The sequence below is a fragment of the Marmota marmota genome, unplaced genomic scaffold (genome assembly GCF_001458135.2).
Source record: "Marmota marmota marmota unplaced genomic scaffold, marMar, whole genome shotgun sequence".
Taxonomy (NCBI): domain Eukaryota; kingdom Metazoa; phylum Chordata; class Mammalia; order Rodentia; family Sciuridae; genus Marmota; species Marmota marmota.
Window position 1 is genome coordinate 5,397,449 of NW_026000222.1, and position 17,228 is coordinate 5,414,676.

Sequence of the window (17,228 nt, forward strand, 5' to 3'; positions counted from 1 at the left end):
GCTTTATTCTTTCAGCCATACTGGTGTTCAGAAGTGATTTCGGATTGTGTTGCAGTTTGCACTTTCCTGAGGACGGGGGAGTGGAGCCGTTTTACTATCCATGTGGATGTGTGAAGGGCTGGGGCCCCTTTCTTCCTGGCCCCAGCAGCTTCAGCTTTCTGGATTCCACAGACTTCACCTTGAATAAGGCACAACATTCAACAGCCAAGATTCTTCCTCCTCATGGCTCTGAACCCGCCTCCACCCACCACGCTGAGCTTCTCTTGGCTTACTCACTGAATGCTGCCCGTTTCCTCCCGCCACCTCCGGTGCCTTCCTCCATCCAGCCTCCCCGGGCTTCCCACCTCCATCTCCTCATATTCCACTGGCGATGCTCGGCCAGCCTGCCTCAGGCAAGACGTCAAGGAGAGCAAGGTAAGAGGTAAGGAGTCACTCCCGGCCGCCCTGCCTTCTGGGTGTTCCATCGGAGTCTGTGGGCTTGTTGGGCTCCTGCTACTCAGGATCCAGAACCATGTCTGGTTCCCCCAGAGGTGAAGGCCTCACCAGGGTGTGGAATGCAAGCTGGATGCCACCCTTTCTTCTTTACTTGCTGCTTCCACATTCCCCGGAGTTTGCCAGATGAATGACAGAAACTTCCTGGAGAGCACAAAGCTCAGCAAGGCCTGCATACAGGTTGGTAAATTGCACACTTCCCAACACACCCTGCCAAGGCTAAGAGGGCCCGCAATCCAGCCTGCCCTCCCTACCACTCTGTGCATTCTCAGAACTCAATTTCACTGATTTGTAGACGGCATCATATGGGCTAGCTTCTACCCAGAAACAGCCTGGGGACAGCAGGAAGACACACTTGCTTTGCCTGATTTAGAAGCCCCACAACACTCAGCAGCCTAGAAGGTTGCTTGTGGCCTTACAGGTTTCTCCGAGGAGTGAAACCAGTCAGCCTAAAGACAAGGACCAGATTTCAGTGAGACCCATTAACTGTTCAGTGAGCTAAACGATGTGAAATTAGCCCCGGTCCTTGCCCAGTAAATTCCATTCACTCAGCTTTGGCTAGAGCTGCCCTGTCTCCCTGTTGGGCTCTGCACCTGGCCTGTCCTCAGGTGTTTCAAAACCAATTACCAGATAAAATTGATTCCACAGCCTGTCACCTCAAACCAGAACACAGGCTCTTACAAGTGGTCCAGAGCCTTGGACCCGGTGCTGACTGCGGTTTGAAGCTGACCTACGATCAGGACTGAATGGACTGCAGAAAGTCGAGCAGCAGCAGGCGTCTGAGTGAGGCACTTGCGCAGCCTGAAAATTCCCAGCAGTTATTCGCGAAAGCCTGGCATCCCTCTTTCACCTCCTGGGCCAGTTGCCAAGGGTTTCATCTTCTATTGGCATCTTTTCAGAAGTACCAGCGGTGGTTCGCTTGGTGGGTGGAATATATATATATATATATTTAAGAACCTGACCTCCCTATCCTCGCCCTGGTGGGAAACAACTAAAACCAGGAACCCTGGTGATTAGGTACATAAAGCTCCCTGAGTCCTCAGCTTAATAGCACTGACCACAAGTTTCAAAGGATTGTATTAAACAGCTAGCTACTTGTTTATTTTCAACTTATTTCTCTTCCCCATTATAACGTCAACTCCGAGGACAGCAGAAATGCATCTTTCATGACCCCGGACATGCCCCCAGTGCCTAGCACAGCACCATGCCCCACCCTGGGTCATCTCACCTATGAGATGCAGAAGTCCCAGGCCTCCAGGAGATAGAGATCAAAAAACATGGGCTGCATGGGAGAAGACTCTGGTAATGCAGTGGGTGAGAGATGAAAGAGAAGACCTAAGGAGGGGGCTGAAGAAGACTCCCTCCTGCTTCAGGGCCAGGTGGGTGAAGGGAAAGCTAGGACCTGGCTTGATATCTGTGCCCCAGATCAGATCAGAGAAGGCAGAACCACCAGGAGTCCCAAAGTAGAGACATTTGAGCTCCAAATAGGGAGCATGGGATATATAATACATGGAACATGTGATGAAATTATGACATGCTTCTTGCCTTAGAGTCTACTTTGCCTGGTATTAGTATAGCTATGTCATTTGCGTTAGTCAGTTTTCCATCACTGTAAGGAATACCTGACATAATTACCTTATACAGAGAAAAGGTTTGTTTGGGCTCATGGTTTTGGAGGTTCTGGTCCATGACTGATTGCCCCTGTTGCTTTGAACCTGTGACAAGAGAGCACATCTTGGCAGAAATGGATGGCAGGGCAAAACCAATGACCTCTTGACCAGGAAGTAAGAAAGAAAGGCCCCTTTGAGGGGGCATGCCCCCAGTAATCTAAAGGCTTCCCATCAAGGCCCCATGTCTAAGGGTCCCACCATCTCCTGATGGTGTCACACTGGGAACCATGCCTTTAACACCTAGATGGCTAGGAGATATTTAAGACCTAAACCATAGCACCAACTTTCTTTTGACTAGTGTTTTCATGGTGAATTCTTTTAAAAATCATCTCACCTTTGATCTTGGACTGTTTCTCTGATTGGCACTCTTTGGTTTTCACATTAGCCCTGTGGGGTCTGAGGATAGTACAGTTGTCCCTCAGCATCAGTGAGGGATTGGTTCCAGGAACCCCCATGGCTACCAAAATCCAGAGACACTCAAGTCTTATATAAAACGGGGTGGTATTTACATATTCCCTGCACAAGGTCTCTCATATGCTTTAAATCATCTCTCGATGGCTTGAAATACCTAATGCAGTGTACGCTTTATGAACAGTCATAGCATACTGTATAGGAATAACGGCAAGGAAAAAGTCCATACATGTCCAGTACAGAAGCAGTCTCTTCTCGGGTATTTTCCGTCTGCGTTGGTTGAATCCCTGGATGTGGAGCCTCAGATACTGGGGCCCACTGTCTTCCTACCACTCAGTGACTTCTGGGACGGGGGGCGTCTCCTTTGTTCTGCAGCTGCTGCCCCCTCCCCTGCAGCTGCTTCATCACAGGCTATCTAAGTGGGCTGTCCCCCATCTCTCAACAAGGTGGGGATCGCTCTCTCACCTATGAGATGCAGAAGTCCCAGGCCTCCAGGAGATAGAGATGGCTTACGGTGTTCTCGCTTCCATCATGAGAAGAAAACTGCATTGTTCCCTTTTGTCATTCCATTGAGGACAAGAATGATGACCCTGAATTATTGTTCTTGTACCTTATTTGAAACACTAATGAACTATCTCTTCTCCAAATTTTCAAAGAAATATAAATGTCGAGTGTAATTTTCGAACAGGGGATTTTGACAATTTAAACACTCTGTAGCTCTAAGGAAGAATGTTTCTAGAAGGGCATTTGCATACTGCTTGACTTTTCTCTCTTCCTGCAGATGGACAGGGTTTTATGGGAATGGGCACACAGGCCTTGACAATTTAGAATTTCTTAAATGAGGAAATTCTCCCACTTAGGAAATTGATTACATGTAATTCCAGGTCTCCTGTTCCTTCTGGAAAAGAGACTTCCTGACAGCGGCCAATGGACTTCGGCGAAGCTAGGCCCATAGTCCGTGTCAAGTGGATACCCAGGAATGAATGATGATTTCCTCTCCTCTTGAGCCAGTGTTCCTGTTCTCTGATTACCACAGCCCCATTTGCTTCATGGATCATACACCTCTATAAGGTCACTAGCAACACCCAATATCACTAGGATCAAAATGCCCCGCTCCCTTCCTGGTTTATCACCCATTTAGCACAGAACTCTATAATGAGAACAACCTATCAGCATGAGATGCAGTGTTCTGAAGCCACGTCTCTTGTCTTTGAAATCCTGACTTGGGAAGAGCAAGTGAACACCCATCTTTGATAGAAAAGACATGGCTTCCCTAGACCCCCTGCCTTCTCTCCATGAAAGCTAATGTTTCTTCAGGTCTTTCCTCATGTCTAAGCAGCATCTTTAACTAAGCCACTGTAAGCACCAGCCAGTCATGGAGAAGCTGTCTGAAGGTCAAAGCCCATCCACTGTGGTCTCTTAGGAATGGGTGGCAAATCAATTTCCTCCCTGGCACCAGTTCTCATAGACTGTCAGTGGGTATGTGGAACACAATGCCGAGAAAGAGTCCGAGGCCATATCAAGGTTGGTAGAAGAGTGTCCTGAACACTTAGCAAATCCTATCCTGATTATCATTATGAAAAATCATCAAGAATTTGGAACGAAGACGAAAGAAAGATATTCTTGGTATTTTTGTGTGCTCTGACATTGTGTAAAAGCCCGTGTAAGGACCACCTGGCTGAGGAAGTGACTAGGTTTGCCTATTGACTCAGCTCTGTAAAGGTAGATATTAATATGGAGAAAACTGTCAGAATATAGATTATTTTTGTCCAGTTGGGGATGCAAATGATTTCTGATCACTAGAGAATATAGCCCCAATTGCTCCATACCACCTTCACCAATTTTACATGTAATTTAGCAATCTGATTCTAGCATCCTTTTTCTGAAAGAATGCTGTATTTTTTAAAATATTGTTTTAGTTGTTGATAGAGCTTTATTTTATTTATTTATATGTGGTGCTGAGAATCAAACCCAGTGCCTCACACATACCTGGCAAGTGCACTACCACTGAGCCACAGGCCCAGCCCAAGAGCACTGTATTTTATATGCCAATTTCTCATCTCCTCTCTGAGACCACTTTGCCATCTCGCTGGTTCTCTCATTAACGAGGTAAATGAAACTGTGATGTGTGCTAATTGAGTATTTGTACAAGATTTTAACATTTTTCTGAAAATTATTCCCTGATATGATGGAAGGAGGCAGGTGAGGGCACAGAGGTTGTGAGTTTTTTTCTCCCATGCCTGAGTCCATAGGAAGAGAGAATGTGTGGTCCCCAGGCTTGCATCCTGCAGCTCACCCCTGCAGCCAAGGAGCCTCCCCCAGGTGGGGATATGTATTTCAGCATGGTCAGCTTGGACCACCTGCTTGTTTAGTGATAAGAAGACCAGGTTGCCTTTCAAAATCACAGAAAACTTTAGTGATCGGATGAAACCCCACCAACAATACGTAAGGACATAATTTCCACCTCAAGCCCAACTCCAAGAAGTGAGCTAACATAAAACTTCACACGGTCCAAAGCCTGCTCCACATCTCAACATCTTTTCTAATGCTCTCATGTCTGAGCTTCCCTCCCATCATTACTATAGCACCCCAAAATTAGCTGCATAGAATGATAATAACAGATCCCTGTCATGTTCCTACTATTTACCAGGTTCAGTTCTGAATAGTTAAGCTATTTAATACTATAGCTGCTCCGGAGGCAAAGCACCATTCATGATCTTCCTCCCCACTGCACTGTCAGGTTCTGAGATATCCCCAAGATCTCATAGCTCAGCAATGCAACTGTAACTTGAACCCAGGAAACTGGCTCCAAGGAGAGCTCCTTCTAAATTTTTGAAGTGGAACACACAGCTTAAAAGTTCAATTCTAGTATTCATTAGCTATGTGACTTTGGGAAAATTAACTTCATATGCCTGTTGTCTTACCTAAAAATGGAGCTGGTAGTATCACCTACTTCGTGGGGTTGGTGTAAGCAATGAATGGGTAGCAGAATTCCTGGTACAGAGGAAGACATAAATGATTTGTTAACTTAAAAAAAAAAAAAGACTATAGAAATTTTTACCAAGAGTGTAAGATGTGAGCTTCCTTGTTTGTTCATAAAAGAAGAAAACGTGGCCGTGGGGATTTTGAGCAGGAGGTGGCGTGTGAGCACAGGGTGTGTTCATGAAGGACTCCCCTGTGCCCTTGCAGGAGGAGGAGCATTCGCGAATCAGTGACCAAAGTCCACTTGGATTCAGGTGCTCCTAAAGTCATGGCCGCAGATCCAGAGCCTCCAACCTCAGCCTAGAAAGGACACACTAAGGTGACCTCGTCCTCCTCCAGAAAAGAGAGAAGAGCATGACCACTGTTGCTACCACGTCCATCAAGCCCCTGTCAAATGCCAGGTGCTGGCTAAAGCCTTGGCATCGCCATCAGCCAGTCTTCGCGACAACGTCACGAGATTATCGTTACCACTGCCCCGTTTTTAGAGTAGAAAGAAACACTTTTTTAAATCCATGAGGTGCAGAGAAATTAGGCAGATTATTTAAGGTCACCTAGTGGTGGAGCAGCTGGCCCAAGATTGGAACCCAATTCTCTGTGTCTTTGTTCTTGCTGCTGTTGTGACAGTTACCTTCCTAGGGTGACTGCTACTCTTTTAAAATGAAAAGATCTGAAAGAAGGCCAGCCATTGTCCTGCTGAGATGCTCTTTAAGTCATTTCTCTAGCTTAGCTTTCCACAGGTGGTCATCTCTTGCTGAAAACTAAAGCTGAAGGGAAACTGCACCCCAACACTCTGGTCCCTGGTCCCAGGAGGACACCAGCAGGGCAAGAAGAAGCAGAGTTACAACCTACCTCTGGCCCGCAGCCCAGCTTAATATACATATGCATATTTCTTGGCTTGGGTTCTGTAAGAATGATCCCTTCTATAAATTTTAACACTTTTATGGGTTTAGGAAAGGCAGATTAGCTTTCCTCCAAATTTGACCAAGCTGCAAATAAATTCATTTTTCTTTTTATATCATTATTCTCTTATTCCAGATGAAGATAGATGACTAAATCCATCTTGTTGGGACCCCTAGAGCCAAGTCTCTGGCCAAGGACCCAGGTAACACTATAACAAGTTACCATAGACTGGGTGGCTTAAACAACAGAAACTTGTTTCCCAATGTCTAGAAGCCAGGAAGTCCAAGATCAGGGTGCCAGTGGATCTGCTGTCTGGTGAGGCCCCATGTCCTGCTCACAGGTACCTGCCTTTTCTCTGCATTCCCACATGGGAGAGAGAGAAAGGAGTGCTCCACTCTCTTTTCTTGCAAAGACTCCATCCTCTCCAGCCTATCTCTGAAGGGCTGGATACCAACACATGAATTTGGGGAGGACAATCCAGTCCACAGACTGCATACTTCCAAGCCCCTTACCATACTGTTTTACTTCTCTGTCACCAACCGTGAATGTTAGGAGCTGTGCCAACCAGGATTCAAAACACTTCAGAAAAACAACTGAGAATCAGGGGTGGGAGACAGCAGTCTTTGATCTTAAAGCGAGGTGGAGGGAGATCCCTAGAGTCTATCCAGTTCTGCACCCCCTGTCTAAGCCCCCCGAGGAAGTGCCCCCTCTATCACCCAGCTCCCCTCCATCTTCTCCAAGCTACTTAGGTCAAACCTTAGTCTCTCTCTTATATGACACCCTCAGGCTTCTTTCTGGGGGAGGCTTCTTGAGGACTGGGAGTTATAAAGATGTTTCTCAGTGGAAACTAAAAAAGAGAGACAGGAATCCATGGCCTGCCTGAGGCTCCATTCCACCAAGTGCCAGAGAGAAACAGACAGAGAGGGAGAAGGGGAGGGGGCGGGGAGGGAGGCAGGGCGTACTACTGGAACAGTAGCAAGAGGAACACACCTACCATACCTCTCATCACAGGTAGGGGCTTCCGGGAGGGTGTATCCTTCTTGGAGTCATTCACCCCGAGGACTCATAAAGGTGTGGGGCTGCCCGTTAGGAGTGGGACTTTGGAAACTATAGTGGGGGTGATGATGATGATGGTGGTGATGATGATGATCAACCAGAATGTCAAGCTTGCAGGGAGAGGAACAGAAACTGAGTTCCAGCTCTCTTTTATCAAATTGGGAGCTATTTGAATGCATGTGGGTAACATAGTCAAAGCCAGGCTGGAGGATCAGGCCTGAAAATTTGGATTTGCAGGACCACTTGTTTCTAAAGAGCCAAGAATTGGGGGAGCACGCCTGTCATTTTGGGAGGGTGCCACACCACCCTTGATATCCTTGAGTCACCATTCCCTGCCTAGGAGGGTCAGATGCCAGAATCTGAGATGCTGAAAATGTGGGAGAAGCAGGATTTAGACCCTGTGGCATCTATCCTTGGAGGAAGGGCATTGCTTTCCACCAGATCTCACTCGAATAGAAAGGTAAGCAGATGCTGGGCCACACCTCCCCTTCCAAATACAAGATCCAGCAGTAAATGGAAATGACATGCATTGACCCAGCCCTTTTACAAGTTTTCTGGTTTATTTTGCTATTTGTCATGGGTATTCAAGATGAAAATGCACATTTTGCTTTCATCAGTGAAATTGTCTTGCCCAAACATTTAAGTTTTTCCTGAAAACCATATCAAGTCTAAAGCACAGCATATTTAGGACATTGTTAGGGTTTGAATATGAAATGACCCCCAGAATCTCCTGTTAGGGCAGACAGTGAAAGCATGAGATTATGAGAACTGTCATCATTGATCTATTTGATGCATTCACAATTTGAATGGACTACTAGCTCGTAACTGTAGGCAGGTGGGGCATGGCTGGAGGAGGTGGGTCACGGGGGCATGCCCTGAGGGTTTATCTTTTATCCCTGGTTTGACCATGTGTCCCCTATGTCCTGTCTACCATGAGGTGAGCAGCTTTCCTCTGGCGAACCCTTCTGCCATGAACAAACAATTTAGAACATTTGCCATACATTTGCTTGTTGATTTTCCTGATTTACATGGTAGGCTTGGATTCTCACTTGAGTCATCTCTATATTTTGCAAGAGAGTAAATAAGTTTTATGACGATTGAGGACAGGATAGCTTATCACACTAGACACAATGTACCTTACACTTTTATCCTGGCCAAGGGTGATTCTGATGATCTGTAATTTCCAGTGACCCACTAAAATCTTTGGTTTCCACTGTGGACTCAGCAAGATTTTTGTTTCACCTTGCTACAGGGGGACTGAGCTGTCAGACTTTGGGGATGAGGCTCCAGAATAAATGTTATGAGAAAAGTTGCCATTTTATAGGGGAGGACTGATGAACAGCAGCGTCACCCACCCTTACCTCCTTCTCTTTTTTGGTCGCTAGTTTCATCGCTTTCTTTCTCCCTTAGGACACTGATGTATTGCCCATTTTCTCTGTCAAGCCTTATCTTATTTCTCATTCTTCACTGGACTGTCCTGAAAGTATGTGTTTATCAGGTCTCAATTCTGTTACAAGATAAAAACCCTACTTGAAATGATTTAAAGGAAATTTATTGGCTCACACAACTTGGAAATCAATCCAAAGGGCACCTCTTCAGGTATGGCTACAGCAAGGAGCTCCAAATACACCACCACACCTTGCCTCTCCTTCGTGGTTGTACTGTGTTCTCTATTCTGGCTTCATTCTCTACCAGATTCTCCTCTTGGTGTGTCCTGGAAGATTTGTTTTAACCTGGACAATGCAACTCAAAAGCTGAAAATGACATCCTTTCTTCCTTTCATCCAATCCTCCCACAAAAATTCTTCGATTAGTCCTTCTTAGGTCTTGTGCCCACTCTTGAATTAATCACAGAAGCCAAAGATGTAGACTGATTGGCTGACATGAGTCAAATGCCCATCCCTGTGGTAGGAGGTAGGGTCCTTTGAAAGAGTCTCACCAAAATACCAGAAAGAAGGAATGCAAGACAGGCAAAAGAATAAGCAGCATCACACTCCAAACATATTGAGATCCCTCTATCCACAGTCTTCAAAGTCCTCCTCCAATCTGCCCACCTTCCTTGTGCTTCCTGTGTCTTGGTGTAGAATTTTAAGTTGGGCATTGCACTAAACCTTTGTTTTGCTTTAAACAAGAGGCATCCCCCAAAAATCTCAGGTGTGAGATAATGCAAGAAAGTTTAGAGGTGAAATGATTGGAGTGTGAGAGCCTGAACCGAAGCAATGCATCAATCCACTTGAATGGATTAACTGGGTGGTAACTGTTGGCAGAATGTGGCTGGAGGAGGTGAGTCACTGAGAGCAGGTCTTTGGGTCGGGGGGTGGGGGGTTGTCCCTGGTGAACAGAGTTGTTTCCTATTGCCCCTGTCCTGAGCTGTTTTCTTCCACCGTGTCCTGGAGGGGGATAATGGCCTACAAGACAAATCATACTAGAGCAAGGATCCAGAGATTCTAAGCCCCTGAGTGGAGCATTATGTGTGAGCTGGTTCAGGGACATTCAGTTGTACTGAAACGTCCCCCAAAGTCGGTGTGTTAAAGGCTTGGTTCCCGGTTTGGTGCTATTAGGAGGTGACCGGGTACTTAAGAGGTGGGGTATAATAGGAGGTCTTCATATTATTGGGTGTGTGCCCTCAAAGGGAATTCTGGGACCCTGGTTTCTTTTTCCTCTTTCACTTCTCTGCCGTGAGGTGAGAGAGTTTGCTCCGACATGTTTCCGCCATAATTTGCTTCCTGAAAACACAACAGGCCCACCTGAGCATGGGTTAGGCCTTCCAAGACTCTGCGCCACAGTAAACCTTTTCTCTGCATAAGCTGATCATCTCAGGCATGTGTTGCAATAACAGGAGTTCCACTGACAGGCTGGGCAAGAGTTGTCACCATCCTCTCAGCGCTTTTGGCATGGAATTCAAGTCCTCATTCTCAGAACTGAAGCATCAGAATGGCTTTCTAGAACGTGACCTATCATAGTATAATGATGAAATGCAGTGTCCTACTGCAATAATACAATTAAGCTAACTTGTACACTTTTTAACCAGCTCCCGATATTGAAATCAACCATATTTTTGCTGTGTGCTTTTCCTATTCCTCCTTACTACCCTGATTCTGTTGTGAGAATGGCCCATTTCCCTGCCAACAGCATTGGGAAAATCCAGAAAGGGAAGAGACAAAGAGGAGCGGGCAGGAGTTGCATGGGTTCAAATACAAATCACCTTCATCCAGTCCTTGCCCAGGACAGCAGAGCTGGGTGGGGGTCATTTTTGCTAGTAGTCCTGTTGTTATGTCACCTTTTCATCTTCCAAGACTGTAACAATGTACTGGGGGCTCCCCACTGCTTTTAGCTGTTACTAGTCTCTCACAGTAAAACCAAGGACCTCAACTGCTGCCTAGACATGGTCAAGGCATGAAGCTTTTTCTATGTAACACTTCTGTTTTCTGAGAAACTGTATGTGCTATTCTAAAAATAAAATATAATTGAAACTTTGTTAAAACTTTCAGGTTACTTAGTCCCTTCTGGTTTAAAACAAGGTCCTCTAGATTAAATGGGGTTGATTCAGGATTCTTTCCACTTCTCTTTTTCCAATTCTTCCCTCCAGGATCTAGGTGTCTAGCCTGCTGTACTTTATTTGTCTCATCCTCCAGTTGAGATTTCACCTCTTACTTTAGCCCCAGCTCAGCGCTGCCCACCCAGTGGCCTCTGTGACAGCCTCCCCCTACTACCCCACAGGTATCCTGATTCTTAATGCCAAGCTCTCTTCCTTACTGTCTTTAGGAATCAGCAACTTTTCCAGACCCCTCCGTTCCCACTCAGTCAAGGGGGTTATAATGGGTGCTATGGTCTGAATGTTTGCATCCCCACAAATATGTATGTTGAAATCCTCAAAGTGGGATTTGAGGATGAAGAGGTAGGGCCCATGGCAGGTGGTCAAGTCAGCCCTACAAAGGTGGCATTGACACCTTTATCCCAGAGGCCTGACAGAGCTTAATCATCCCTTCCTTTGCAAGGACCCATAAAAGGTGCTATCTATGAGGAATGGACTCTCATCACACACCAAATCTGCTAGCCTTGATCTTAGCCTTCACAGCCACCAGAACCCAGGAAAATGAATTTCTAAGGTTAGAAGCCATCTCGTCTACAGCATTTCATCACAACAGCTAAACAGACTAAGACACCTGGGACGCAGGGAGAGGTCATCAGTCTCTCTCTGGCTAAACAGGCCACTCTGTGGTCTACTGTCCTGAGAGGAGACATGGGAGCTATCTTGCAGGGGATCAGACAGGAGCTTCTCTGATCCGGGACTCTCAGACCTGCCTGGATCTCTGTTCAGAACCTTCTCCCTGTGCTTCAGAGAGTTTTCAAGGTCTGGGAAGCTGCAGAACAGAAATAGGCCCCACTCATGGCCCTGCTCTCTGGATATCTTTAGCTCTCTCTCTACTTCTTCCAAGAACTTTCCCCCTTTCCTCTGTAGTCTGATCACGTATCCAGCAAACTACTACCCTGTGGCTTAGAGTCATGTCTCTAACTGTGGGTGTGCGTCACCTGGAGGGCTCCTTGCAGCACAAGCTGCTGGCCTACTACCAGAGCTCCTGGTTCATTAGGTGTAGAACAAGGATCCTTCACCAAGATCACGGCTTGCTGATACCCAGTCCCACAAACATGCTACCTTGTCTGACAAAAGAGGCTTTGCAGATGTGGCTAAGTTAAGAATTTTTTTGTTCCCTGAATTAAGAATCTTGATATGAGACTACCCAGGATTATCTGGGTGGGTCCAGAGTAACCAGAAGAGTTCTTATAAAAGGGAAGCAGGAGGATCAGCATTAAGAGTGTGATAATGAAAACAGAGGCCAGAGCGATGCAGCCACAAGCACAGGCTTGCAGGACTTCGGAAGCTGGAAATGGCAACAAATGGATTCCCCATAGAACCTCCAGAAGGGACACGGCTTTGCTGACCACTTAATTTTGCCTTCAGAAATATAAGGGAGTATATTTATGTTGGGTTAAGATACTAGATGTTAAAAAAAAAAAAGATGCTAGGTGTTGTAGCAGCCACAGCAACCTCATACCAGACTAGGGTGGCTCCAGACAATCTGCATCTCTAACAGGTTCTGAGGTCAAGAGGATGCTTCAGGTCCAAGGACCACACTTTGAGAGCCACTGGCTTTTGGTAAAATACACAATCTTCAGTTTTCTCCTAAATTTTGGACTGCAAGTTACACATATCTTTTGCTCTCTCAACAGCACCTGAATCATGCAACTAGCAGCTTTGGCTTTGACAACACATATCTCCAGAAAGTGCCTGTTATGGTAACTGACACATCTTGATTTTTTTTCACCTGTTCTGCCTGGAAGCAATGATGGAGAACACTGGACAGTCAACATGGCCGGCCATTAAGATGTACTGTTCGTGTTTCAAAAAATATTTGTTATACCATTTTGTCATTATTTTCAGAGTGTTGTCATTTAATCTCCTTCCAGAAGATCTGTATGAAAAATAAAAAAGGGCCTCCATGTTCTAGACATGAAACAGGACAAAGGGAGGTCTGCAGTGAACAAGGTGTCCTGGTACTCTCTGGGGAGCCTCTGCTTACAGCTTGCCTCTTTGCCACATCCAGCTGAACTTGTCACACCTCTATCAGTATCTGATATTGCACCCTTCAATCAGCCAGGTTCCTCTGGGTAATCATTCTGTCTTTTCCAGACTGGGATACTCAAGGGGCCTAAACCAGTCATCTTCTTGCCTTGGGTCTGCAAAGAGGGCTCTGGGTCCCTGCTTGAGAAGAGTCTCCATCCAATTATAACCAGGGCTTCTGGTAGAAGAAGGAAGAGAAGGCACACAGAGCCCTGTTGATTTGCAATGAATGCAGCACCTTGGAGACAGTAGTTATGGAATATCAATGCACAGTGAGAAAGATGTTGGGCATCACCCCTGCCATTTCCTCTCCCTCTTCCTTTGCCCCCTCTTTCTCTGTCTCTCTCCTCCTCCTCTCTCAGCGGGCAGTGGAGCTCATCCTGGGTATGAATTTCAGCTTGCCGTTCACTAGCTGTGTGACAATGAACTCCCCTGGTCTTTCATAGCCCTACCTATTAAATAGGGGTCAAGACCCCTTCCTCAGTTCTGGAACGAGACCTGGAGGATAGAGCACAAGCATGCCTCATTTTATTGAGCTCTCCTTCACTGCACTTCACGGAAATTGCATTTTTAGGAATTGAAGGTTGGTGGCCACCCCGTGTCAATCAAATCTATGGGTTGCGCTCACTTTGTGTCTCTGCATCACATTGTGGAAATTCTAGCAATATTTCAAACTTTTTTTTATCACTATTATATCTTGTTATGATCTGTGATATTTGATGTTGCCATTGTCATCGGTTTGGGGCACCACAGGCCGTGCCCACACACAGCGAACTGACAAATGTCGCCTGAGCTCTGACTGCTCTACTGGCTGGCTATTTCCCGCATCTCCTTTCCTCGGGCCTCCCTACTCCTCGACACACAGCAGCATGGAAATGAGACCAAGCAACAGCCTATGATGACTTCTCAGTGTCAAAGTGAGAGGAAGAGTCCCAGGTCACTCCCTTTAAATCAAAAGCTAGGAATGGTTAAGCTCAGCAAGAAGGCCCGGGGAAAGCTGAGGCAGGCTGGAAGCCAGGCCTCTCGTGTCAAGTTGGGATGCAAAAGAAAAGTGCTTGAAGGAAGTGAAAAGTGCCACATGACTGATAAGAAAGCAGAAAGGCCTGCTGCTAGGCTAGAGAAAGTTTCAGTGGCCTGGACAGAGGGTAGCACCAGCCATGGTGCTCCCTTAAGCCAGAGCCTAAGCCAGAGCCAGCTCTCTCATTCCAGGAAGATGGAGGGAGGTGAGGGAGCTGCAGGAAAGGCTGGAGCTAACAGAGGTTGGCTCCTGGGGTTTAAGGGAAGAAGCCATCTCCACAGCTGCACTCTGTACTCAGTGTGGACGAAACAGCTTTTCCTTGGAAGAAGATGCCATCTAGGACTTTCACAGCTAAAGGGAAAAGCTTCAGAGGACAGGCTGACTCTCTTGTTAGGGCTAATGTAGCTGGTGATCTTAAGTTGAAGCCACTGTTCATTTACCCTCCCAGAACCCCTATGCCCTTTAAGCAGGTTACTAAACCAACTGGGCCCGTGCTCAGTAAATGGAATAACAAAGTCTGAGGACACATGTATTCACAATGTGGTTTACTGGGAAATTTTTATGTCTGCTGTTGAGAACTACTGATCAGGGGGAAAAAAAGGTTCATTTCAAAATATCACCACTCATTGACAGTGCACCTGGCCACCCAAGGGCATGTACAAAGACATTAATGTTGATTTCCTGCTGGTGGATGCAGCATTCATTCTGCAGCTCACGGATCAAGGAGTAATTTTAATGTTCAAGCCATATTATTTAAGAAATACATTTTGTAAGGCTGTGGCTGCCATGGATAGTGATTCTTCTAAAGGACATGGATAAACCTCCTGGAAAAGATTCACCATTGAAGGTGACATTAAGGACATTCTTGGTTCATAGGAGGAGGTCAAAATATCAACATGAACAGGAGTTTGGAAGAAGTTGCTGCCAATGCCCATGGATGACTTCGAGGGGTTCAAGAATTCAGTGGCAGAAGAAACTGCAGATGTGAAAAATAGAGAACTAAGATTAGAAAAAGCCTGAAGAGGTGACAGAATTGCCACCATCTCACTGTCTTAAGAAACTGCCACCAGCATCCCAACTTCCAGCAGTCACCACCCTGATCAGGCAGTAGCCAGCAACGTGGAGGCAAGACCATCCAAGGCCAGAAAGGACTTTGACTTGCCCAAGGCTCAGGTGATTGGTAATTTTTTTAAGCAATAAATATTTCTAACTAAGGTAAGGACTTTTTATACATCAAGCTCTTGCACACATAATAAACTAAGTATGGGGCAAACATAACTTTGACATCCACTGGGAAACCAAAACCCTCGTGTGACTTGCTTTATTGCTGCATTCACTTTACTGAGTGTCTCAAACCCATCCGCAGTTATCTCTGAGGTAGCCTGTATCCGAAACAATCCAGGGCATGGCAGGTACCAGGTGTTCTCTGCGGGGTTGTTTGTCGCCAACTCCAAGCCCACCAACACACTTGGAGGGCATGGAAAGCAGGAAATGGCTTTAATGGGAAGCGCACAGTTTTGCTTTCATTCTGCCCTTGCTCTACTTAGGCGTGCTTAGAGCTCTGGGCATGTCCTTTCTTTGGATATTTTGTTTTTTCTCAAAATAATCAAGGAAGCTGGTAGGGAAAAAGAAAGCAATATTGAGAAACAGGGAAGTCAGTTTCCCGGGTGCATAAAAGGCAGAGGGGCTCTTGGCGGAGACAGCATGCTCCACGTCGCGGATCACCGGGGTGATGTCCGAGGTGGAGAAGGTTCCTATCCCACGGAGGAAATTCTTCTGCTGGAGGATGTAATCCCGGCCGTAGTCCTCCTGCAGCTCTGGGGGCAGGTGGTCCAGGATAGCCTTCTCTTTCTGGTCCCAGCTCTCACTTGTGCCCGCTATATCTGGGACACAAGAAGAAAGGGAGGGTCAGGGGCCAGGACCTGGCTGAGCCGGGGAAGCAGCTGCGTGTAGAATTGGCCTCTGTCGGGAAGGACCGGAGGACCGACATGCACAAAGGCCATTCCAAATAGTGCTTCCTAAGGGCGTTCGTTGTTGTTGCTGTTGAATGTATATATTTTAGTCGTAGTGAACTCAATATCTGTATTTTATTTTTATGTGGTACTCAGGAGCGAGCCCAGCGCCTCACGCGTGCTAGGCGAGAGCTCTGTCCCTGAGCCTCAACCTCAGCGGCTCTGGTTGGCTTTTAACCAACATACAGAGCACTCGTGATTGGGTTTTTGCAAACTTGATAATCCACAGAATCAGCGACCAGACCAAGAGTAGAACAGGACCCGACTCGAGGTCTGTCCTTCAGTCCTCGGTCCCTTCCCAGCGGCTACTGTCCCCACTGACAGGCAGGTTCATTTTGCCTGGGTTTGAACCCTGTATAAATGCAGTCCAGTAGACGGCCACAAGGATGTGTGTCGTTTCTACTTCACACTCTTACAAAAAACAGCTGACACGAACATTCTAGCACATGTCTTTGGTGACTACTACATATAATATGTCTACAAGATAACATACATTACATATAACCTATTTTATCAGTATACCTGCACCTATGTAGTATACATATATAATTTGTTAAATACAGAAGTAACACCTATCTCTAGTTAAAAATATACAACTTAAAATATCATATCTCTATATATTTTTTAAATGCAGATTAAATTTAATGTTAATATAACTTAAATGTGGATTTAAGTTTTAACATAAATTACATATGATTAAGTATAAATGTATTTTTAATATAGAGACAATGACAGCTTGTCATATAAAAATTAAATAATATATATTTACTCTAAAATATAACAGCAATGCCTGCTTATTTTATAATAAGGTGACTAACAGGAAGAGGTATATATTTTTAAATTGAAAGAAGGACCTGAACTCAGACACTGCACCTGGGGGGATCTGGTTGCTGCTCCTCCATCACATGGTGTGCCAAATACCTGCTCTGGGGCATAGTACTCCTAGCTCCCTCACCTGGAGAATTATGTCAATCAAAACTATGCCTTATATATTTTATAAAAAAATATAAGATGGGAGTTCAAAGGCTCCCAACAGGAAGAAATGATAACTATTTAAGAAGTCGG

General features: G+C 45.8%; 1 protein-coding gene across 4 annotated transcripts in view; it reads right to left on the reverse strand.

Annotated features, from left to right (window-relative positions):
* The window catches only part of Hsd17b2 (hydroxysteroid 17-beta dehydrogenase 2), a 96,999-nt gene that overhangs the window by 7,494 nt on the left and 72,277 nt on the right, over positions 1–17,228 (reverse strand). For 3 of the 4 annotated variants that reach the window (XM_048792350.1, XM_015496018.2, XM_015496020.2), the window contains one exon: positions 14,682–16,034. The exons of the other annotated variant lie outside the window; for it this stretch is intronic. In XM_048792350.1, the coding sequence (XP_048648307.1) occupies positions 15,691–16,034 (344 nt within the window). In that variant the 3' untranslated portion in view covers positions 14,682–15,690. Of the gene's footprint in view, positions 1–14,681; positions 16,035–17,228 lie in introns of those variants that run through there. 4 annotated transcript variants of the gene reach the window in all.